This window comes from Mustela erminea, chromosome 1 (genome assembly GCF_009829155.1).
Source record: "Mustela erminea isolate mMusErm1 chromosome 1, mMusErm1.Pri, whole genome shotgun sequence".
In the NCBI taxonomy this organism is placed as follows: domain Eukaryota; kingdom Metazoa; phylum Chordata; class Mammalia; order Carnivora; family Mustelidae; genus Mustela; species Mustela erminea.
In genome coordinates, this window is record NC_045614.1 from 58,597,545 (window position 1) to 58,623,162 (window position 25,618).

At 47.0% G+C, this 25,618-nt stretch overlaps 1 protein-coding gene across 3 annotated transcripts in view; it reads left to right on the forward strand.

Annotated features, from left to right (window-relative positions):
• Nucleotides 1-25,618, forward strand: part of MGLL (monoglyceride lipase) — a 225,506-nt gene that overhangs the window by 100,375 nt on the left and 99,513 nt on the right. The window contains exons 1-2 of one of the 3 annotated variants that reach the window (XM_032337955.1): nucleotides 19,111-19,217; nucleotides 20,506-20,650. In XM_032337955.1, the coding sequence (XP_032193846.1) occupies nucleotides 20,526-20,650 (125 nt within the window). In that variant the 5' untranslated portion in view covers nucleotides 19,111-19,217; nucleotides 20,506-20,525. Of the gene's footprint in view, nucleotides 1-19,110; nucleotides 19,218-19,808; nucleotides 20,023-20,505; nucleotides 20,651-25,618 lie in introns of those variants that run through there. The other 2 variants (XM_032337933.1, XM_032337903.1) reach the window with 2 other exon arrangements.

Genomic DNA, 25,618 nt, shown 5'->3' on the forward strand with positions numbered 1-25,618 from the left:
TGATGGACATCTAGGCTCTTTCCATAGTTTGACTATTGTGGACATTGCTGCTATAAACAGTGGGGTGCACGTGCCCTTTCAGATCACTACATTTGTATCTTTAGGGTAAATAACCAATAGTGCAATTGCTGGGTTGTAGGGTAGGCTGTCAGTTTCTTATGTAATGATGATGTCAGAGGGGAAGGGATGGAAGGAGGGTTGGATGGGGGAAGAGAGAGAAAGACAGAGATTGAGGGCAAAGGGCGAGACTGCATATCATGAAGTTTTCCACAAACACAGAGTTCCATTCAACAAGTGTGGACTAAGCCTGTCCTATGTGCAGGTGTTCTTCTGGACCCCAGAACAAGAGAGACAAAGTCCCTATTGTCATGGAATGCTCATCCTAGATCACCACTGTCCAATGGAAACCGACTGAAAGTCACAGATGCAAGCGCCATGTGGAACTGCAAATCTTCAAGTAGACACACGGACAAAGTAAAAAGAAGTAAATGAAATTAATTTCAAGACTAAATTATGGTTAACCCAATATATTGGGTTCATGCAGTCAGTCATATAATGTATATAAGATTCTTAGATGTATACGTAGATGTCTACTTTTAGATGTATACTTTGTATTCTTTTTTTTGGCTAAGTCTTTGAAATCCAGTGTGTATGTTACACTTAAAACCCTCTTCAGTTCAGATGAGCCATGTTTCAAGTGCTCCATAGCCACATGTGGCCAGTGGCTACCTTGTTGAATGGTGCCATTCTAGATAATAAAGATGTAATATATAGTAAGTTTACTTATCAATTGTGTAATTTTAGTATCAAGTATTGTGATATATTATGAAGTATTCTTAACAGTAAGGTATTAGCAAGAAGACCAAGAGGATAAAGGGGCCATCTGGCTGGGCTGCTCTCTGTGGAGCTGATGCTTGTGCAGAGACTGGAGGAAGGAAGGGAAGGAGGGAGGGAGACTTGCTGGGGCTAGAGAGAGAACATCCTAGGTGGAGGGCTCAGCAAGAGCAAAGGCCCTAAGTTGGGACCCCATATGGAGTGGTCAAGCCCAGGCAAGATGGGAGGTGTGGCTGGAGCAAAGGAAGGGTGATAATTGGGGAAACCAGTTTAGAGCCATCACAGCTAGGGTCTGACCCCGGGAACCCTGCAGGCCAGGCAGAGAGTTCGGCCTACCATACCCCTATCTTGTTTCTGGGGGACATGAATCCACACTCCTGTTTCCTAGATGTTCCATTTTCTTCCCCCATGTTGAATAGCAAAAGTCTACAAGCCTCTCTCTGCTACTGTCTTAGGACAACAGCCCTTTAAATGTAGTGGTTGGTGTGTCTTCTCTTTCAGCGTCTCTAACAGTTTCTGTATTACAGCTACAGTCACATGCCCCGGACCCAGGCACAGCACATCTGGGGTTTGGAGGGCAGCAGAGGCCAACGTACAACTGTTCAAAGGCATTTTCTCCCTGCAAGGTGTCACGTGTCACTAGCATGCCCTTTGTATTTGCACACATCACAGTCATGTTTAGAAAGAGAGCTACAAATGCATTATCAGCTTTTTTCTAGGGTCAGACACGCGGAACGGTTTTGTCCTTTCTCTTACCCCAGGAAGCCTGACTTCACCAGCTCATCTTCTTGCCACTGATCAACTTAGTCCCACCGGTGGCATTTGTAGCACAGGGACCACTAGACACCATCCCCAGGGCTGTGCATCTGGTGAGGTCAGTGAGCACCTGTGGGAGGGAGCGTGCATCCCTAAGGTGGTCTGAGAAGCCCCTGCTGTTTCTTTCCTTAGACTTCCCCAGTACATTGCTGATGCATTTTGGTCACCCCTTCTCTCTTCCTCCCCCCCCCCACCCCCTTCACCTGCAGTGCCTGTCCCCATTGGCTCCATAAACTCTTGCTAGCTCTCTGGGAGGTCAGTGTGGTATGGCCTCCTTCTCTTCCTGCTTTCGGGCAAGCTCTGACCCATCCTTGCGGAGTCAGCCAAGTTATGCTCATCATGCTCATAAAGTGATGTAAGATGTTAGGGGCTGTGCCCTGCCCCCAACTCTGATGGGGAGAACCCGCGCTCCTATTACTGCAAGTGTGGGGCTGCTGGCTACGAGAAAACCATGTTTTTTCTAACCTCTCACAGAGAAGTGCTAAATGTTACTGTGGCCTATAGGGACAGATATAGGGTACTGGTGCCCCGCTTCCTGCGCCAGGCCACCATCTCTCTCTTCCTGTTCTGGAGTCTGTTGGCAGGGGTGGGGGGGAGGATACTACAGAAATGCTCCCTACTGTTCCAACTTAATTTCTAAGCAAACAGAGTTTTAACTTCGGTGAAGAACCACACGTTCTTTCCAACATTTTTGTGAACTTGTTCTCTGTGCCAGAATTTAAAGGATCTTGTGTCTTCCAGCATCTCTTTTCCCTTTGTCACATGCCCAGGGTGTCCCTCTCTTCTTGTGTTTCCTGAGCACAGACGGGAACTTGGTGCGCAACTACCTATTCAGCTTCAAACCTGGGTGTTTTGGGTTGACACTTCACACATATATACTGAGGTGGGAAAGATTGGTAAGGTTTTAAAGGGCCAGAAGTGGTTCCTGCTGGAATAGCAACAGTTCAGACACCATATTCGTCAGAGCAAGGAATGCCAGCTGCTGTAACAGACAAAACCCAGAGTCTCAGTGGCCTCATGTGGCAGGAGGCTTTTATTTCTCCTTTGCTCCACGGCTCAATGCAGGTTGCTGGTGGCAGGGCATCTCTCTGCTCCACGTGGTCATTCAGGAGCCAAGGCTCTTCCCATTTGTGGCTCCACACCAGCTTTTAGATATCTTTCGCTCTTCCTCTGGCTGGCAGACAGGGAAAGGGAGAGTTTTACAGGCTGGCATGCGGCTCACTTCCCTCCATATTCCACTGGCCAGGAACTCCTGATGCTGCGAGGTGTCTGAGAAGCGCAGTCCAGCTGTGTGCCCATGAATGCTGGCGATCTTCACCACAAATGCAGGTTAAATACATCATGCATCTCACAGAGCTATCTCCTGCTATACAGGTAGATGAGGCAGAGGGGGCTTGAAAACTACGAAGAATGTATCTGTTCTTTGGGGAACACTCTGCCTTAAGTCACTTTGCTGGAGAGTTGAATCCCAGCAGTGGACAATTAGAAGGGACCTGAGAACCCCTTTATAGAGGTGGTTTTCTAATAGCCGTGCGATTTCCTGTTTTCACGTCTGGATCCCTGATGCCTTTGGGATTTGTTCTTGGGTAAGCTGTGAGCTGTGTTACCTGTTCCCAAACAACCTAACAGTTTCCCAAGGCTGTTTGTTAAAAAGACTCAGTGATTTGAGATGGCATCTTTATCAAATACCAAATTCCTTTATGTGGCTGAGGCTATTTTTGGACTTTCTGTTCTTTTCCGCTGGTCTGCTGGTCTCTATGTGCCAGCACCACACTGTCTAAAAAGGTATGCTTTAACATCTGGTAAGACATTCTTGCCTCTCAGACATTCAATGCTATTCTTGCATTTTTCAAATTAAGAGTTTTAGAATCAATTGGCTAACTCCACAAAGAAGCATGTTGCTATTTTTATTGGGATTGTTCAAACTTTATAAATTAATTTAAGGAAAATCAGCATCTTTATGATGTCATTCTATCCAAGAACAAGGAATGCCTTTCCATTTCTTTGCATTTTTCATCTTTCAAAGGTGTTTATTATGGGTTATGTATATTTCTTCTTCAGTTTATTCCTAAATATTTTGCCTTCTTTGTTGTCATTGTAAAGGGATTTTTTCTTCCTTAGTATCCTCTGATTATTTCATGTATATAAATATAAATACATATATATGTGTGTACTTAAAGGCTATTGATTTCTATGTGCTAATTTTATATTCTGCTCTCTTATGGAATTTTTTTTTCAACATCAGTAGTTTTCAACATGCAAATTTCCTGAGAGCCACCTAAGGAATACTTCCCAATAGAGATGCTGAGGTTCCCTCCCCAACCCAAGGTTGCAGGAGGAGGTCAGGGAAGGAGAGTTTTAGCACCACTCTGCTTCTCTGGTCAAAACCCACTGATTAAGACCCACACTGTGAGTAGCTCAGACCATGAGTCATAGTGGGGCCGGGCCAAGCATGAACATTCAAACTACAGAGACGCACATCTACAAATGGTACAGCAGCCTTGGGCAGCAGAACTGGACACTGAACAGAAAACCAGGTCCGGGGGCCCGGCCCTCCAAGTCCTGGGGAGAAGGGAAGACCTCGGAGTAAGCCCCAAAGGGGAGCAAGACAGTGACTGTAGACACCTGTCATTACTTGTTTATAGATTTAAGTGTTTATTTTTGAACTTCAGGTGCACAGGGCTGAGCCAATCATCCCCTCACTCCATGCTACTTTATCACGGTTGGTTCTTTCTTCTTTTATTTACATTTTTATTCTCTTCTTCACTTATTATTTTATTGTTTGCTGTTTATTTTTTTGTATTATTTTTCATTTATCATTTTTTTGTATCTCCCATCCCTCTCCCAGTTCTCCTTCCAAGGAAATATAGCCCTCCTATCCTGTTTATATTTCATGTTTTAAATATATGTTTCTTACAGAGTGTCTATGTTTTAAAACTCATATAAATGGAAGTATGCTCTAGATTTCATTGTGTTTCACTGTGTTCACCAAGTGCTCTGTAAGATCCATCCTTTTACTTTGGTTGTGTCTGACCATTGCTTGGAATTCAGTGTGACTTCCTCTGATGTATCTACTCTCCCAGTGATGGTCACTCTGGATGTGTAGACAGCCCTCCACAAAGAATTGTGCTGCCCCCTCTGGACCTGTGTGAGAACTGGAATGTGAGAGGCTGGCCATAGGGTACACCTACTTCCCTGAGAGTGGCTATCCACTCCCACCAGCTCCCCACCCCCAGTCTTGTACCTGCTACGAATTCCCATGGCTTGACTTTCACTTGGTGCCAAGCTGATGATGTGCTAATGTTATCTAGTTGTGCGATTCTCTAATGACTGACTGCTGAATTGGAGCATCTCTTCAATATGCTTGTTAGCTTTTTGAGATTTTCTTCCTAGAAATTCCCTGTTCATATTCGTTGCCTATTTCTTAAAAATGAGGACAGTTGTCTTTTTCTCGTTGACTTGCAAGAGTTCCATGTAACCTTTATAAATGAATCCTTTATTTTGGCAAATATTCTTACCTTTTCTTTGTCTCCCTCATTTGTCCCTTGGTGTCCCTTGTTGGAAGAAAATCCTTTATTTTAATGTAATCAAATCCTTTTTTTTTTCTTTCTCTCTCTCTCTTTTCTCCTTCCTTCCTTCCTTTCTTCCTTCCTTCCTTCCTCATTCTCTGCCTCCCTCCTTGCTTGCTTACTTACTTGCTTTCTGACAGTTTTTGTTTTTAAGATTTAATTGAAGACATTCTTTCCTTCACCTGGGTAACAAAGATATTCTCTTGCCTTCTATTAATTTTTTAAGTCTATCTTTCACTTTTGGGCATCCTGTCCAAGTGACAGTAAGTGGAGATTCAGTGTTATTTTTCCAATACCATTTACTAGGTTCTTTGCCACCTCTGGCTCTTTCTTGTTTGTGGGGAGAAGCTGGTGATTCAATGGCATTCATATCTGGGTTGAAAATATTATGATCAATTATATACACATCCCTAAATTTAAGTCACACATTCTGTCATTTTGGATATTCTTAATCCCATTGTTTTAATAGTCTGAAGCTCTTTTAGGTGTTGAGAGGTAACACCTGGGTCCTGGTAGACTAGGGTTGCCAGATTTGGCAAATAGAAGTATAGGATGCTTGGTTACATTTGCATTTTGAATAAACAATGAGTAACTTTTTAATAAATATGTTCCAAATAATGCCTGGGATGTACTAATAAACTGAAAATTAAGTCACTATTTATCTGAAATTTAGGTGGAGCTAGTTAGAAAAGGAATAGCAAATAAAGCCGAAAACCAGCAGAAGAAGCGAACTAATAAAGGTAGAACAGAAATAAATGATCTAGAAACAAACAAAACAGTAGAATGGATCGACAAAATTAAGGAGCTGGTTCTTTAAAGAATTAATAAAATTGATAACCCCCTGGCCAGAGTTATCAAAAAGAAAAGAGAAAAGACCCAAATAAATAGATGGAACAAGCTTCCTGCGTCTTGTCAGACCACCTACAGGAACATGTCTTGACTGAGTCTTCCTGCCCTCCCTCACCCCTCTGCCCTTGTCCCCGTTAGGCACAAGGACATTGGTTATACAATGCCCAGCCAGCATGGCTCAGTTCTTGACCTGAGTCTTTCCAAATAAGCTATCCTTTAATGAATATCTCAGTATTTCACCTAAGGGTTTAACTAACACTTCTCAAATGTTAACATGTTCATGAATGACCTGGCAGCCCTGTTGAAATGGCAGACTGTTACGGTGGGTCTGGGGTGGGGTGTGGAATTCCCTATTTCTAACAAGCTCCTGCCACAAGCTCATGCTGCTGGTCCATGGACCATATTCCAGTAGTAAGGACCTGCTGGGTGCCTGTGCTCATCCCTAGGGGGCCTGGGTGTCAAACCAGACTTTGGGAACCAGAGCCCAAGATGGCCTACTCATGTTCCTTTCCTCCATGCCAATGCCTGGCAGGGGACAAAAGCTTGCATTAGAGAGAAGATAAGCTTCAGGTCACAGGCTTGGGATTCTGCCGGAATCTTCACACATCCTTCATGGTTGTTGAAGATGAACGTTGTCATCACATGACTTCTTGCATGGACCGTGGCGCTATCCTTCACAGCCTGTTTGTTTACATGTACACCCTCCTTGGGGTGCTCCCCGATCTGGCTGTGATGGTAGAATTCTTGGCCCTCTTGCTCATTAGACTGCAAATCACATGAGAGGAAAGATGGTGGGTTTAGCTCCGCACCCCAGCATCCAGCACCATGTCCGGCCTGAAGGAGCTGCTGAGTAAATTCAAGTTACGTGAAGGAAAGAAAGAAGAAACAAATACTGATTTCTATTGCCAAGATGGTCCTTGAAGCCATGTTTTGATTCGCTTTCAAGGGCTCCCTGTGCAGGGTTGTTTTGCTGTGGCCATGGGTGGACTTTCTTAGGGGAGGAATGAGTCCTGGGAAGTTTCCCTCTGTTTCCTGTTCTCCTATTCCTGAGTTGTCAGCTGCCTCATCCCATCCGCCTCCCCCACTCTTGGGGACTTAAATAGGCCAACTTCTCCACTTGACAGAATTCCCATTTCCCAGTGTTCCAGCTGCTGAGCCTTCTCCACGCTGATCTGGAGAGACTCCTTAGTCTTTGGTCTCTTTAGCTTTTTTCCTTTTCCCCAGACATCTCAACAGCAAGCCTGGCAGCTCCTGCTCCCCGCATCTCTGACCTTCCTTCTACCTGCCAGTTCCGAATGGCTCTGAAAGCCAAAGACAACCAGTTAAGTTGTATTGATCAATGTTCTTTGATGGCAAGCAACAGAAATCAAATATGGCTGATGTAAGCCCGAGGGACCTTTCTTAGAGGTCCGTTGGGTTGCTCACAGAACACACTAAAGACTAGAAGGCCTGTCTTGGCGTGACAACTGGGGCGTGCAACAGAGGTACTCAGAAAGAAAGCCTGAGAACGAGTGAGCTCTGCCTTGGCCTCCCAGCCCGCGTCATTCTGCTCAAGAGTTAGTCACAGACAGTGCGGTGGCTTCTGTGTCCCTGGTTGGCCAGAGTCATGCAGGCACTTTGATAGTTGCCCCAAGAATTCCACAACGGTGGAGGGCTCCTTAAAAGGAAATACAGCTGTGGTTGGAAAGGAGCAAGTATTGCCTGGTGCTCAGCAAACAAACAAATCAAAGAAAACCAATGTCCGCATAGACCTCTTCCAGATTTGAAGGAAATGAGGGGAAATCTGAGGCAGGTCTCTGGCAGGATGTGGCTGAGAGACCTTTGAGTATCTTCATTCTTTCCAGTTGCTTTCCATAACAGAAACACTAAGAACCCATTAGGAATGTAGTTCCCCCAAGATACAAAAGGTGGGGCCCAGGCTCTTTTTCTAATTCAGATCTGGCCACCAAATTGCTGTGCAACCTTGGGTAAGTCACCTCACCTCTCTGTCTCAGTTGCTTTACCTATAAAATGATGGCCTTAGATTCTGTGACATCTAGGACTTCTTCCAGCTACAAAATCCTCCCCAAAGCTTGCCAATTTTGTTTTTACACTGAAATATACATTTAATATTGTATAAGGTAACACGATTTCAGAAGACACAGAGTTCTCAGGTGTGTGGTATTTGCAAAGGCAACTTAGAGGGGAGACTTGATGTTGTGCTACAAATAATAGTAACAATAATTTTAACGATGTACTTCATACATAAAGGATTTGTTAGATGCCAAGCATTGTTCTGAGCATGTTAATGTATTAGTTCATTAAATCTTCACAATAATTCTGTGAAGCAAGTTCTATTATTACTTCCATTTTACTGATAAGGAAATGGAAGCACAGAGAGGCTAAGTAACTTGCCCAAGGTCACACAGCTTCTAAATCCGAGAGCTGAGTCAGACCCCGGGGTCTGTGCCTTTAACAATCATACCACATGGCCTCTTTAACCCAAACCAGCCAATTAAAAACAAATCAGGAAAAAAAAAAAAAAGAGAGAGAGCTACTGTTTAGAAAAACCCTGCAGTGTGCTTCTCCCCCGCCCCAGCCTTACCTAGATTATATGGAAATTTTTATGCATATGCAGCAGTCTGCAGTTACTCAACCCATCCCTGGACTTTCCCTGCCTAATCATAACCACTACCTCATTTGCCTTCAAAGACCAAAACCTAGCATTAGGTCAATCGCTTCTATTTCAAAAGAAGCAAAAAAAAAAAAAAAAAAAAAAAATTTTTTTTTTTTCAAAAAACAAAGTAGAAAGACATATGTGTGTGACATGCCACTGTTACTTGCCAGCAGGGGTCCATTTTATTTGTGCTTATAATGACCCCAAAGGAATATTTTTCAGCATGCAGAACTTTTAACCGCTCCATTAACCAGATTAGTCAGTGCAGGAATTTCTCCTTTACCGCTGAGAACAGATCTCGTTATAGTGATTGGGCCCACTTACTAATTGCTGGCTTTCTGGACTTGCCAAATGCATTTAAAGAAGGTGGTGTGTAGGTGGGGGACCAGTATTTCCATCTTGGTAAATTTGATTGTGCTTAATGGCCTTTCCTAATAGGGCTGGCCCTGGTGCTTAAATACATAGCAAAAATAGCCAGCCACAGAATGTCTCTGAGAGCTTGACGCGACCCTGGGAGAACCTCTGGGCCAATCCTATGCTGACCCACAGGAAGCCGAAGCCCAGAAGTGCAGTAGTAGGCTGGTATGGAAGGAGCCCTCACTAGAAAAGGCAGATTTGAGGCCCAGCACGAGAGGCAGGGAGGCCAGGCCCACACACAACTCTCCCACCAAGACCCCACCTCTGTGTCCCCACCACGGACACCACAGCTTTGCATTCTCTATGTCCCGTGTGCTCTGCAATTTACCTGATATCTTTCTTTAAATCAATCCCTGTTTTAAACTCTTTGTCTTTTTCAAAGTTTTCTGTAAATAGAAAATGAACCCTTGCCACACACTTAAGGTAACCCTATAAATAAAATGAATGGTAACAGGAACAAAGCCAAGTGGTGTAAAAGGGAGAGGCGCGAACATTGGAACGTTACCCACGAGTAAAAACCCAACAAAGACTTTGTTTTTGACTCATCAGAAAGATGAAAGTGAAGAGGGCCTTTCTCACTGTGAAGCTGAGTGTTATTTAATCCCTGAGTGTTGAACACCTACATCCATTTTCCCTAGCAGCCTGGGCTCACACCAGCCTGTCGCAAAAGACAGAACACAGCAGGTGCACATGTCGGATCCAGAGACTGGCTCTTCCCCTTCCCCACATACAGCCTTAGGCAAGTCAAGGGACCAGCGCGGTTTCCTCAGCTGTAAAATCCCTGTGGGGGCCCTCCCAGGGCCTCTGTGGCAATGGTGCTAGTGTTGACAAAGGTAGCTATTCATCTACCTCTCTATTTGGATTCCAACAGATGCAACTTCTGTGGGAACCACAGTAAGAGATCAGAAATTCCCTATTTTGTTTTTCCTGCTCAATTCCTAGTGGTCAAGGAAAGGCTGGAAATTGCCTTGACTGCTACACCTGCTGTTCTGGGATTATCTCTTCTAATGACATTGCCCTTCCATTGACGTGGAAGGGTAGATGGAGGGCAGAGCCAGCTTTCTGGAACTTAACTGCACCCACACATGTGCTAGAACTTATTTCACATTTAGTACCCAGCAGCCCTCTCTTAACTATGGAGATCAGAGGCCCCAAATCTCTACAGGAAGAATTTTTTATTTTTATTTGTTTTAAAGATTTTATTTATTTATCTGACAGAGAAAGACACAGCAAAAGAGGGAACACAAGCAGGGGGAGTGGGAGAGGGAGAAGCAAGATTCCCACTGAGTGGGGAGCCTAATGGGGGGCTCCATCTCAGGACCCCAGGATCATGACCTGAGCTGAAGGCAGTCACTTAACCAACTGAGCCACACAGGCACCCCTATTTTTATTTTTTTAAAGACCGTATATTTATTTGAGAGAGAGAGAAATCACAAGGGGCAGGGAGGGGCAGAGGGTGAGGGAGGAGCAGACTCCTCACTGAGCAGGGAGCCCAACATGGGGCTCGATCCCAGGACCCTGAGATCATGACCTGAGCAGAAGGTAGACACTTAGCCGATGGAGCCACCCAGGTTCTCCTACAGGAAGAATTTATGAAGAAGGATCTTTTTTATGGAAAAAAAATAGGGAAAGGGGCCAAGGCAGAAATGATTTGGGGAAAATTTTTACAACCATTTCAATAAGACGGAACAACAAAATCAACACACCTTGTCACAACAACATTAAGAATATTTATGACCTCTCCGTAACAACACTGGGTACATGACTTGGTTGGTTCTGTCCTCCAGTAAATTCTTTTTTTGTAGGTATTGTATAGAGTACAAAGTGTTTCTTTTTTCCTTTCCCTTTGTTTTGGAAAAACCCAGTAGTCACCCTGAGTAGGGGAAAACCCCAGTTCTCTCCGGTAGTGTCTCCTTTACTTTTACACAGAACACTTCCCTTCTGGCGCTCCTGGTCACCAAACATGGGGTTTTCCCTGCACCAAACAAGTCTGTGACCTCAGATGGGGGTCCTATGATCTAACTCAGTTCTGACTATGTCTACCTAGAGGTAGTGGAAACCTGCAAAGTCACAACGCAAAGGCCATTCATTGGGGCCATTGAGGCAACAGACCTTCTCACCTGCCCTGAAGAGATGTTTCTCAAGCCCTGTCCTTAACGCCGACACACAACAGTTTGGTCCCACCTCTTCAAGAAGCCCAGCAATGGGGACCCCACAGAGACGCAGATAGTCCCCTCTGATGCCCTTGCGTCTTACTTTCTCCATTCCTCCTCAAGGTATTTCTGGCATGTTCCACTCTCCTCAGACCTCGGAGCATCTATCAAAAGCCACACAAGACCCTGCCGGGTGGCTGCCTCCCATGACAGGAACAAGGACTCAGAAGTGGGAAGGAGACTCACCACTCACTGTTAAGTCTGGTTCTCATCAGAACTTCTCCCACATGTGTAAATTCCCTTAACTTAATGGTGACATCGTCTCACATTTTGCCTACCTAGAGCCAGGCATTGTGCAAGGCAATGGACCTGCTCTATTCCAGTCAGTGCCATGAACTAGAGAGGATTCTTAACTACCCTCTTTTTGCAGAGGCGTAAAGAAGGTAAACTAATCATCCAAGATCGTGTAGTTCAAGTCACCAGAGCTGGGGACCAAATCTAGGTCATCCGACTCTGAAATGCACAGACTTCTTCGCCACCATATACCATTACCTCTTCTTCACACAAAACATCTTGAAAGAGTTGTCTCCACTCACTTTCAACCCATGGCATAGCTCCGTGTAGGCTATCTTTTGTCCTGGTTAAACCACGAACTGGGTTCTCTCCAAGGTCACAGATGACCTCCTTGTCATTAAATCTATTGAACCTATTCCAGTCCTCTTGTTTGATGTCTGGACACCATTTGACCTTGTTGGTCCTTCTTACAACATGCTGTGCCTTTAGATTCTGTGAAATACACCTTCCAAGGGATCTTGTTCTATTCCTATCACCTTGGCAAAGTCTCCCTGTCCCCATCATCTTCCTTCTTCTCACAAGGATCTCTCCTGGGTTCAAGGTTCCTGGGCAACTGAATCCATTCCCATGACATCAAGTACCACTTACTTCCAAGCCCCCCTCTCTGACCCAACTCTCCTGCTGTGTCAGCTACTACTCATTAGGCTTTGGCTTGGATGTCCCAGAGAAGCCAAAAGTCCAGAACTACACATCATACCTCATCACCCACCACCAAAACCTGCCCCCTTCCTCATGTTCTGACCCAGTGAAATAAACCAGACACTCAAGTGTTAGCTTTTTAATTTTTAAACAAATTTTATTGCAGTATTGTTAACATACAGTGTTATATTGGTTTCAGATGTACAATATGTGATTCCACACTTACATACAACACGCCCTGCTCATCACAGTGTCCTACTTCATCTGCATCACCTATTTCACCATCTCCCTCCCATCTTCACTCTGGTAGCCCTCAATGATCAAAGAGCCTGTCTTTGCCCGCCCCCCTTTTCCCTTTACTTGTTTTTCTTTCTTAAATTCCACATATGAGTGAGATCATATGGTATTTGTCTTTCTCTGACTGATTTTGGTTAGCATTACACTCCCTAGTTCCATCCATGTCATTGCAAATGGCAAGATTTCACTCTTTTTGTCGCTGAATAATATTCCACTCTGTACATATATCACATCTTTATCTCTTCATCCCCATTTGTTGGACACTTGGGCTCCTTCCATATCTTGGCTATTGTTAATAGTGCTGCTATAAACATAGGGACAAATGTATCCCTCTGATTTAGCGTTTTTGAATTCTTTGGGCAAATATGTAGTAGTGGATCATAGGGCAGTTCTAAGTTTAACTAAGTTCTAAGTTTAACTTCTTCAGGAGCCTCGATAGAGTTTTCCACAGTGGCTGCCCCAGTTTGTTGGTTGTTGTCCCACCAATAGTGCACAAATGTTCCTTTTACTCCACATTCTGGCCAACCCTTGTTATTTCTTTGTGTTTTTTAACACAAAGGTGACAGGTGCTGTATCCTGTGACCTTACTAAATTCTCGTATTTTTTTTGGTGGAGTCTTTAGGGTTTCTTCTATATAGTATCATGTCATCTGCAAGGAGTGAAAGTTCTACTTCTTCCTTACCAATTCAGATGCCTTTTATTCCTTTTTCTTGTCTGATTGCTGTGGCGAGGACTTCCAGTATTATGTTGAAAATAAGTGGTAAGAATGGACGTCCTGGTCTTGTTCCTGACCTTAGGGAAAAAGTTATCAGTTTTTCTCCACTGAGTGTGATGTTATGTGTGGGTTTTTTTAAATATCTGTCTGGCCTTTATTAAATTGAGGTATGTTCCCTCTAAACCTACTTTGTTGAAGGTTTTTGTCATGAATGGATGTTGTACTTGGTCAAATGCTTTTTCTGCATCTATTGAAGTGATCATATGGTTTTTATCCTTTCTCTTATTGATGTGATGTGTCACATTGACTGATTTGCAAATATTGAACCATCCTTGCAACCCAGGAACAAAGCTCACTTGATCCTGGTGAATGATTCTTTTTAATGTACTGTTGGATTCAGTTTGCTAATATTTTATTGAGGAGTTTTGTACTTATATTCATCAGAAATATTGGCCTATAGTTCTCCTTTTTGTATTGTCTTCATCCTGTTTAGGATCAGGCTAATGCTGGCCTCATAGAATGAACTTGGAGAGTTAGTTTTTCTTTAGTTGGGTGCAGCAGAGGGTCTAGCAAAAGGGCAGAAGCATGCACCACCTGAAGCCAGCAGTTTCCATCCAGCCGCAGTGCTGACCACCATCAGGCACAAATGTGGCCCTCGTGTTGGCCTTTTAGAGGAAAGCCAGAGACCAACACTATCACATGGAATGTGGACTACTAATGTAAATATTTCGAAAGCACAGCAATGGCCAATCTCAACCTCCTGCAGACCAGATACAATGCACAGGCTGCCAAGTTACACTTCTGCCTGCCCACTTTCCTGACGTCAGTGTGCTCTAGCCCAGTGCAAGGTGCAACTCCCACATCTCTGGCCTAACCTTTCTCTTCAGTTTGAGACCCACAAGTCCAGCCTCCCTTATCTTGTGCCCAACATATCCAGCACTGTGGCCCCTTGTGACCACATCTCTCCGCTTGTCAAGAGAAGCTGGAAATCTGGATTTGCATGTGAAATTACCAATTTAAAAAATCCAAATGAAAAATTTTCTTCAGGGCGCCAGGGGGGCTTAGTCAGTTAAGCATCTGCCTTTGCCTCAGGTCATGATCCCAGGGTTCCGGGATCGAGTCCCACATTGGGCTCCCTGCTCAGCAGGGAGTCCGCTTCTCCCTCTCCTCCTGCCCCACCCCCCTACTTGTGCGTGCTCTCCCTCTTTCTCTCTTACACACACTCTCTCTCTAATAAGTAGATTTTTAAAAATCTTAAATTTTTTTTCTTCGGACAAAAAGTATCTTTTGTGGGCCACTGAGGTGTCACCCTGCAGTTAGGCAAGCTGACTGCCCACCAGGCACTGAGCTTAGTGCTAGACAGACATGATCTCAACTGACCATGGCCAAGGCCAGCAGTGGGTATTCGTATCCCCCCATTTCAGGTGAGGAGACAGTCTCAGGAAGGCCAAGTAAGTTGCTGGAAGTTACACAACTGGCCAATGGAGCATATTTCAGAGTTTAGGTATTTTAATCTGATTTTCCTTCTAAGTTTGTTCAAAGTCTTACCTCTTCTCTATCATTCACTCTAATAACCATCTCCATTCCCAGCCTCCACCTCTCTCCGTCCAGAAGTGGCCCACAGTTGAGGTATACAGCACCCCAAAGTCCTGTGATTGTAAAAAGCTATAGAAGTTAATTTGCCCTTGCCAAAATTTCTAATAAGAGAAACTCTTGGCTTTCTTATTGTCTCCTAGTTTTTTCCTACTTCCTTCCTCCCCACAGCTATTTCCAGCATGTTCCACTCAGCTCAAACCTTAGAGCATTTCTGGAAGGCCACACAAGACACCAGTGGTAGCAGAAAGATACCGCTTTTATTTGAATTGCTGCCCTATCCTTTCATCCCAAGCTGTAGGGACAGATCCTGCCAACTGGCACTCTTCTGGAAGATGATTTTCTCTAGAGTGTTCTGGTCTAGAGAGACTGGGCCCTGAGGTCTCTGTGGGCACATGGGTAGGCAAGGAATGCTGGATTATATAGCAGATATGGAACATCTGTATTTGCAATAGCACAGGAGATGTGCTTTTCCCTACTCCTCCCAGTAAGTCCAACTAAAAACCCTGTACATCATGTATAAAACAAAGTGAAGGAGACTCTGAAAGGGGAGAGAAAAGGCAGACCAGCCAGAGACCTTGGCACAAAGGAACAACATGGAGGTGAGTGCCTGGATTTTTGTTTTGCCTCAGATATTCCAGTCTTGGAGCTGGAGAAGCCAGCAACCCAGAAACATCATGGGCACAGACCAAACAATACCCAACCAATCAAAGCCCTCTCTTTCAAGCCAAAGGACCAGGAGAGAAAAAGCTGAACAAGACAGAAAAGTTTCAGATATTTACCTTTCTATACTAGTCAAATAACAAGGAAGAAAAACATGGTGCAGTTCCACCCACCAAGGCTGAGTAGGCAACCTGGGCTTCTATCTCTACCTGGGAGTAATGAGGCCACACTCACCCATCCTCTGGCCTGCAGCAGTGTCAGAGAGGACCAGCTAAGACAGCAGATTTCAATAAAATCCAGAGTCTCACCACATAATACAAGACCAGACCATCGGGGTTTCCATAGAAAATCACACAGCTCATCAAGAACCACAGAAGACCTGAAATTGAATGAAAAAAGATAATGACTAGACGGCATAAGAAAGAATAGAGACTTTAAGGCAGCCATGATAAAAATGCTTCAAGGGACAATTACAAACATGGCTGAAACTAATGGAAAATAGAAAGTCTCAGCTGAGGAAGAACCAAAGGGGGAAATGGTAGAGCTGACAAATTCAATAGCTGAATTCAAAAAGCTCAGAGGATGGGTTCAGAGGCAGAATGGAGGGGAGAGAAAAAAGAAGCAGTGAACTGGAAGACAGGGCACTAGAAATTACCTCATCTGGACAATAGAGAGAAAATAGGAAAACAAATGAAGAGAGCCTCAGAGACCTATAGGACTATAACAAGAGATCTAACATCATATCATTGTGCCCCAGAGGGAGAGGAAGAGAAAAGACAGTGGGAAGGACAAGGTTAAAGTAAAGAAAGAGACAACACTGAAAGCTAACAAGGACACAGAGAGAATGGCCCTCTCACACATTCCGGGTGGGTATGTAAAAGGGCACAGCCGCACTGGAACACATTTGGGCAGGCTCTTTTTTTTTTTTTTTTTTTTTTTTTTTAAAGATTTCATTTATTTATTTGACAGACGGAGGTCACAAGTAAGCAGACAAGCAGGCAGAGCAGAGAGCCCGATGTGGAACTCAGTCCCAGGACCCTGAGATCATGACCAGAGCCGAAGGCAGAGGTTTTAACCCACTGAGCCACCCAGGCATCCCTGGGCAGGCTCTTAAACAACATGCAATTTCTGCAATCAAATGCTCTACCCCTGAGCTGTTCCCCCAACAACATGCAATTTCTATATGGCCCAGCAATTACCCTCTCGGGAAATGAAGACTCATGTTCCCACAAAAACCTCTACATGGGCTGCAAAAGCAGCTTTATTCATGATAGCTCAAAAGGGTAATGACACAAAAGTCCCTCAATGAACTGTGTGGTTCATCCATACCATAGAATGCTACACACAACACCGGAAATGCTGAAAGAAAACAGTGAATCCTAAATGATCACATACTGTGTGATTTAAGTCATAGAACGTTCTCGAAATGAGAAAATTTTAGTAACAGAACAAATTAAGCACCTGGCATGGGTTATAAAGGAAACGGGGTGGGAAGGAAGTAGCTCTGTATTAATGTCGGTATCCTGACTATGATACCCTCCTACAGTTTCCCAAGATGTTACCACTGGGGAAAACTGGGTAAAGGACACATAGTATTTCTCTGTATTATTTGTTACCAACTGCTGTGAATCTACCAGTATCTCAAAATAAAAAGTTTACTTCAAAGAAAAAAAAAAAAAAGCCAGATCTACAACAGCAGAGTCTCAGTCTCTTCAGTCCTGGTTTCCCAACCTGCTGATGGCACACCACGCTCTCATTTATGCTGGTAACCGAGCAAACAAATCCTCAAACTCTCTACCACCATTTCTACAGAGGCTCTGCTGATAACTTCAACAAAATATGTCCTCCAAACTTTCTCACTAAACTTTTGGAATGTTGGAACTGGAAAAAAACCAAAACAACAGATGCAGCCAAGGTTTATTGGTGGGCTATCGCCCCTCCAACCTCTATCAGATCCCCAATTGCCCTGCCTTGAAGAAATTACCATCCAAGTAAATACAATGTACTTAGCAGGGCCAGCGGGAAGGCCGGGCCCCCAGCTCCCTGCCCCAGGGCTGCTGGCTCTGGACCCGTCCTGCACGGCTGTTATAAACTGCCCCTCAGTGAAGTCACTTAGCTGTCCCTTCTCTGTCCCAAGCCTGATGAACTGCCTGAGGCCAGAGAGCTGGCGAGCCACTGGGCGGCACTTAAAACCCAGAGCTTCTCAAAGGCTATTGTTTTAGTTCTTAAGTTAGATCACAGGCTCTAAGCAGCCTGGGCCCCCTACACTCCCACAATGTGACATTGAGATACGGGTTTCTGGAGGACAGCAGTTCTTTTCATCATTGCTATGGTGTAAAGTTATTTGTGAAAGAAGGAAAGGCACAGAGGCCAGCTGAGGTCAGTGTGAGCTGAGGACATTTGTCACACTCCTTGGGGACACAGGTATTGTCCTACCCAGGCTGCCAGTGAGGAGATTAAGTCCCACAGGACAAATGGAGGAGCTAGAACAGGTGTTCTGACTCTAAGTGCAGTGCTGGTTGCTATAACCCCACAGGCTACATTGCTAGTTGTACTGGAGAGCGTTCAGACCTTCCCTTGGCTTGTGTAGATGCACCAGAGATTTTGTTTGGGGGCCTACCTCTGGGGACTGGGGGACAGTTGCTGGGGATGCAAGCAGAGGGACAAGTCCTCCACCAGTCTGCCTCTACCATACCACCTAGGTGCACCCCCGCCCCAGCTTTTTATGTGTGTCTGACCATGTGTGTCTCTGTGGGGGTGTGAATGTGTGTGTGTGTGTGTGTGTGTGTGTGTATGCGCACGATATGCTTGTCTGCCCATATGTGCATGTCATGTTTGTGTGCTTGGTGAGGTCTACGGGTGTCTGCACATGAGTGTGTCACACTGTGTTCCTTTCTGTGTGTGTCTGTGTAGGTTTGTGTATCTCCGTGGCCCCCACACCTCGGTCTTTGTGTACTGAGTATGTATGTGCCTGTGTGTCTGTGTGTGTGGTATGTCATTTACGTGTCTATATGTGTCCATGCCTGTATATCTGTAGGCATGTCTATGCACATGCCTGTATGTATGTGTGTCCTTGTGAACATGGAGCGTCTACATGTTATCTGTATGTGTCCCTGTGTGTTGTCTGTGTCTGTACGTGTAGTACCCGGGTGTGGGTCTGGGCACGTATGTGGTCCGTGTGTATGTATGCTTGCAGTCTGTATGTTTGGTGTGCGCGTGGGTCCCTACGTGGGTCTGTGTGCGCTAGATGTGTTGCGCGTGGGTGTGGCAAGTCCTTCCGCGCGCTGACACTCTGGTGAGCCCAGCTGGATTCCAGGCCTGGTGATGGTCCCCGGGCGGCCACCCCGGGGCGCGGCCTCCCGCGAGGCCGGGCGGGGAGGAGCGCGTGGCCGGGTCCGCGGGCTGTGCCCCCCGCTCCTCCCCGCGGGGCCGGGCACACGTGGGCCCCGGGCGCCGCCTCTCCGCACCGCCTGCCGGTCCCGCGCGTCCCCACCCACCTCGGGCCGCCCCCGCCGCCAAGCCGGCCCGGGGATAAAGTGGCAGCGCAGACACCGCGCCCTGTCGCCGCGGAGCCGGCGGCGCGCAGCTCGGCCCGACACCGGCCCGCCGCAGACGAGGACCCGCGGCACTCGGGGAACGCGACAGCGGCGCTCGTGGCCCCGGTAACTGCCTCCCGTCCCCTGCCCCAGCCAGCAAGTGCCGTCCCCAGGGGTGGGGAGCAGCCTCGGGGGTCCCCCGCACGCTCGGCGTGGGCTCCCGCGCCCCCTGGTGCGCGCGCGTGTGTGCGCGCGTGTCTGTGTGGTGCGCGTGTTTGTGTGCGCGCGTGTGTGCGCGCGCCCTCCCCTGCTCCCTCGCACCAGCCCCCAAACCAACTTGTCCGCGTCAACTCCATCTTCCCGGTCCCCCGCCGTCCCCGTGCACACGCCCGGCGAAGTCTCCTGGTTTTTCCCGTGGCTTTCCCAGTGACAGCTGCGGGGCTCCTCGGAGACAAGCAGGAAAGCAAAGTTTGTCAGGAGCCTCGGGGGTGACTTTGCCCCGGGGACCCGCATTTGTGCGTGTGCGAGGTGCCTCGGGGTGCGCGGTGCTAGTTTCCCAGTATCCTTGGACAGGGGGTGCGGGGCTCGGAGCCCCTCCCCCCACCGAACCCCTCCATGGGTTTGTCTAGGGAAAGTGATGACCTAAACTAGTAGTGGGGCATAGCAGGCGCATGTTCCCCGCCCCTAGGGAAGGAGGGGAGCCCCGGAGGGCTTGTCAGTGCTGGTCGCAGACTGCCTGGCTCCGCACCCCCTAAAGCCCGAAAGGCAGGCTCTGGGGGCAGGGCGTGGGGTGGGGGTGACAGGGGCTGGGGAACTGCTTGAATGCTGCCCTGTGACCGCCGAGATGAGGGAACAGCCCTTATTTGCCTGGCTCTGATCCTCCATGCTGTCGTGGTTGTGGAATGCAAAAGCCAGGACATGATGGAAACAGGTTTGTCACGGAATCTTTGGAATTTCAGACAGGAGGAATTAATTGGAGTATCATCCACCTCATTATTGTGCCCCTTTGAAACTTCCTTGGGGATTTTGAGATAGATGGGTCTTCTTGCAGCTGGGTCTTTATACCCACAGAGCTGACTATAATTTCCACTTGATTACTGCTAAAATAGTCTTTAAGATGAAGTTTCCTGAAATGATTTAAAATAAACACAGATGGGAAGGGGGAAAAAGCTGTAATGAGGCACTTAAAAAATAAAGTGAGCATTTTCTTAAGAACAAATGGGATTTTTCAGTCTTGGAGAGATTGCAAGAAATATATGGGTTTTTAAGAATCTTTGAAATGGAGGTTTTTTGGTTTTTGTGGGTTTTTTTGTACTGCTTAAAAATATTACTGACACTGAATAACGCTTTTCTCCCCATCTCTGTGTGTTTTGCCGTATCTCTGACTTAGGAATATGTCCTCTTTTCTTTCAAGGGCTTGACGATCCTTCCAGAATGCCGGAGGAAAGTTCTCCCAGGCGGACCCCACAGAGCATTCCATACCAGGACCTGCCTCACCTGGTCAATGCCGACGGGCAGTACCTTTTCTGCAGATACTGGAAACCCACGGGCACACCCAAGTAAGTCTGCCTCAGATGCTCACGGGAACATTCTCACCTGCCTCTCCTCCTTCACGTGGCATCTCCTTTGGGGCCACTTTCTTCATGACCTACTTCACGTCAGGCACAGCGGTGCTAACAAAGCTGAGATTTATACTTGATCTTTTTTTTTTTTTTTTTTAATTAAGAAGCAGGAGTTCTATTTTCATTATAACAACTAGGATACTGATTCTACCGTATGGCAGTGTTCAAAAATTCCACATGACTTTATTTTTTGTGCTGGCGTTGATTTCCTGTGGTACAGGCATTCCTTTAAAAAAATCAAACCCAATGACTCCAGAAAGCCACCTAAGCAGATAAGAAAATCAAAACTGTATCTATAGAGTAATCTTCCCTCTCTTTACCTGCTCAGTTTTAAGCTTCTGAGGTGCCCTAGGTGTACACCTAGGAAGAGAGGGGCCTGGGTATTTCCTTCTGATTTCTTGCCGGCTTGATTACTTCGTCCATTTTCCATCAAGTATTTGTCTTGCTATTATAGTCGGGACTATACTCCATCAGACAGCTGGTCTCCTGCTGCTCCCCTCCTCTTGTACAAAACAGGGAAAACCCTGCTTGTTTGTGTTATTCAGGGAAAGAAATTATTTGTGGTGCCCAATCGGCCTGGGGACGGGGGAGCATCTCCTGTCCCATGGATATCTTACCTGCCTCTCAGGCCTCTGGTCTCCTAGCAGACAAGGTCTGGTGTGGATTATGTCTCTGTTTCAGTAATCACCTGACCCTAGGACAGCCATATAGTCTCGCCTGTGTTTTCAACAAGGTGTATGTAATCCAGGTAGCTGCCCATGAAAAACACAGAGACAGGGACTTTTAAGGACCTGGTTTAAATCATAGCCTCAGGGCAGCTGTAAATTGGCTATCATAATGGGCTGATAATAGTTCCTTCCAGTTCTGGCAAAATCTTTCTCGAAGATTTCCTCAAGAAGAAAGTGTGTATGTCTGCATGTGTGTCAAAATGGAGAGAGTGGGGCAGGGAGGGAAGGAAGGAGGGAGGAAATGCGGGGGGAGAGGGAGAGAAAGGGTTGTCAGGCATTATCCTTAATTCTCCACTCTGACTTAACTGGCTATAGAATTGCATATTCTTGGTTCAGTTTCGAAGAACTTTGTGGTATATGGTGCATTATTTGATCAATGTACAAAAAGAGGACAAAGAATCAGAAGGACATGTTTTTAATGCCCAGGTCCTGGACTTTGGGAGCTTTCCTTGGTTGAGTGGAGAGGCCATCCTAGTTTGAGGTCAAGGAAATAAGGAGGGCCTCCAGAGGGGGCCGCACAGGGCGGTGGGCGAGCGGGTTGGGAATGGCCAAATTGGCTGCCCTTCCTTGGCTGTGAGTGGTTTTCACAATCTCGCTGTGGGGAATTCTGCTGGCTCCTTTACTTTTGCTCCACTTAGATGCAGCAACAGCCTCTGCCCCTGCCCCACCTCCGGTAGTTTGAACTGAGAAGTTCAGGGTTTGTGTTGTGGTAGCTGCCCGTGGCTGTAAGAACGTGGGTGGGTGGGTGGCTGAGGCAGTTGGGTCCTGAGAGTTGGGACAGAAATGTGACCAGGAGGCTACCGCTGCCCCCTCCTCTGCCTCTACCCCCTGGAGATGGCAGAGATAATGGGGAGTTGGGGCCAACGTCAGGAGTGATCTTCAAACCATTTTACCACTAGTCCCGACCAATCAGAAATTCCTGGAGGCAGGTGTTAAACCTGCAGCTTGCCTCTCTGGATCTTGAGGAGAGCTAGGGCTTCCTGGAGAAGGTGTTGTGGCAGCCAGAGTGATGGGGAGCAGTGAGGGCCTCGAGGCAGAGGTTTATGCCAACTGGATGAGAGCATGCCCGTGTATTAATAACCGAGAGCAGCTGCTTGGGCAGCTAGCCGCTACTCTGCAGGCCTGCCTTCTTGCGTGTTCTGGAACATCTCTGCTGTGGAGTTTCAACACTGTTGCCTGTTGCTTTCAGGAAGGAGGGAGGGGACCGCAGGTCACCACTGGCCTCCGGGGAGTGTCGTCAAGGCCCTTTCCCAGTTAAGCTCAGGGCCTTCTCTGTTCTACCTAATCCGTGGCGAAAACCCAGACTAATGTCACCTTCTATCCTTCCACTCTGCTCCCTTAAAAAAAAAATCTTTCTCACCGAAGACCTTGAGATCTCAGAAGCCACCCTGGGTGTCACCTGCCACAAAGGGTCTGTGTGCACCCCTCTTGGTCTCACTGCTTTGGGTTGGTTTTGTGGTCAGCGAGTTGCTGCAGCTCCTGGGGCCTGCCTCAGAGCTCCTGGAACTTTCTGCTCTCATGGGACTTGCTGGGCTCCAACAGCAGCCCCACCGGCGGCTCAGAGCAACCCTGGGTCACAGGTGTCAGCCATAGCTGGGAAACCGGCCTAACCTGCTTGTGGAAACAGAGGATGTCTTTATAAATGCCGGGCTTCTCTCTCCAACTGGAAGAAGAAAGCATTTCTTGGGATGGTCATTCTAATGTGTGTGTCCAGATAGGACGCTGTTTAATAAGGCAGGACAGAGGCTCTGCCTTGATTCATTTCATGCCAGAAAATTTTAAGCTTGCATTGGGCAGCGTCAAGGCCAATTCACGCTCCTAGGGTAGTACTTCCAGGGATAACAAACCTTATACTTAAGGTAGAGCAGAATTCTATCGGCTGAGTGTCTCATGTTAATTGAGTATCAAATACGTGCTGGGATCTGGATTCGGCTCTAGGCACACATTTGGACCTCACATCAACCTGTGAGGCTAAGCTTAGCATGACTATTTCCATTTTATGTGTGGGAGCACAGGCCCAAGACGACCCAGCTAGGGTAGCTGGGTGCAGGTCAAAGTCCTCTGGCTCCAAGTCGGGTGCTCTTAATGCACCACCGAGAAAGACAGACTTGCGTCGTTTTAAGCAGCGTCTTCCTGATCAATTCTTGCATTTCTGATTAGGGTTAAAGATCACTTTACCGGTGGGGAAGAGTAATAGAATAATGAATTCTCCCTAATCGTTTGCTCATAATTACTGAAAGTGGGAAATAGAGGAACAATACGGATCCATTTGGCAACCAAAAATCTTGGGAGGCCTCTAGCGGTGTGGCTGCTTTATCCAGATGCCATATTCCGAACTTTGACCATCCTGGTTCTTCCGCCTGTTTCCACAGTGGGTGTGTGTTGGATACACAGATGGGTGCCCTCCATCTTTCTTTAAAGTCGGTACTTCCCTCCGTGCACTTAGTCTCTGGGCAGCCCCTCAGCTCTGAAGAGCAGACAAGCGTTCTGTCTTTAGCTCCTGTGGCCTACTGGGGGAGCTGTTCCAAAGAGCGGTTTTCCCTTGTCCCTGGGCTCACAGAGGTCCCCATGCACACACCCTGCCTAGAGACTACTGGAATACACAAGGGACTCAATTTTGAAAGTTTTATTTGGCATTTTGTTCCAGATTCCCCTACATTTTCCAAGACCTTTCAGAACAGAAGCCCCCAGAGTTCCTTCTCCAGACCTTGCTGGCTTTGTGCTCTTTCCCTTTCTGGCGTCTGACTTCGGTCTCAGTAACCACCTGGTTTTTCCCCCCGCCAGTCACCCCGCAGCCACACCCATTTGTGGCCGCCAGTGCCTCTCCCCTCCCAGTTCCACCAGTCTGGGCTGTGAAGGGAGTGGTGCACAGTTAGTGTGGTTTTCAGGGCTTTCCTCTTGGTGACATAGAGTTGGGGCTGGGAGTGGGACACACAGCAGGAAAGGGCTAATAAGGGTCATGTGGCATCATTTCTGGAACCTCTGCAAGGTCTCAATCTTGGCCATTCTCAGTGGATCTAGAATCAATAAACCAAGGTCCCTGCTCCCACTACTCCCCTCCTGTCCCTTATTCCTCGGAGACGGGCTCAGCTGACATGCTCTACCTCTGCCCTGGGTCACATGGACCCCTTTCTCCACGAAGCTGTCACAACCTGTAGTTGCATTTTTGGGCATGCCGTTTTAGGACACTTCCTCCCACCTATGCAAATTTACCTGGAGAAGAAGTGGTTCCTCAAAGCTGGGATATATTTAAAGGCTACAAAACACGCTCCCTTCCTGACACCCTCATAACGTCCTCCTCTCAACAGCCACCAGCCCCTTGGGCGTGGCACCAGTGGCTCCAGAAGATAAGGGCTCCCTCCCAGCCAACGGGATCCAGACCCCGGCGAGGTAGCATCTCCACCATCGGACTAGACATAAATTCGATCCCTACTGCCTTCTGGAATTTTGTTCTCCTAGATCAGACTGGCTTTTCTGGTGCTCCCCTCCCCCTTCAGTTTTCTAATCAGGTTGTAAGTCAGTGATTTAGTGCCCCTGTCCCTGCCCCCCAGCAGACATCATTGGTCCAGTGTTCTGGGCAAGGTTGCACGAGTTCTGCCTACAGCTTTGAGTATCTCCACCACCCTGTATGTCCCCTGCTGACTCCTGCAGCTCTCATGACCTCTCCACACTTTGAACTCCTGCCACCTGTGGGACTGGGTGTTACTGCATCACTTGCGTTTGGTTGCTACCTCCTCAGTGTGGACCAGATCACATCCCTTCTTTGTCCCTACAAGGAACCATCTTGAACTCCATCCTCTTGGTCTCCACTTGTGTGAGGACAGTTCAGCTCCTCCGACAGCCAGCCCCTGAGACCTGCTCCCTAGTTGTACGGCGCTGGCAAGCTGTGGGGCTCTTCGGAAGCCTCTGTAACAGCACAGGCTCTCAGGGCCCACCTTCTGCTCTTCTGGCTCAGCCGCCATCATGCTCCCATTCAACCAGCCTGTTCAGCCAACACTTAGTTATTGACGTCTACACGTTCAAGGCATTGTGTTGGGCACCAGGGTGGGGAGAGGGTGGCAAAAACAGCTTTGTTTAATGAAGGGCTGGGGGTAGGAGAGCTCATGGATAATTGCAGTGTGATCTGGCAAGCCCCTAGGGATAGGACCACAGCCAAGCTCGGCAGAGCCTGTGTGCA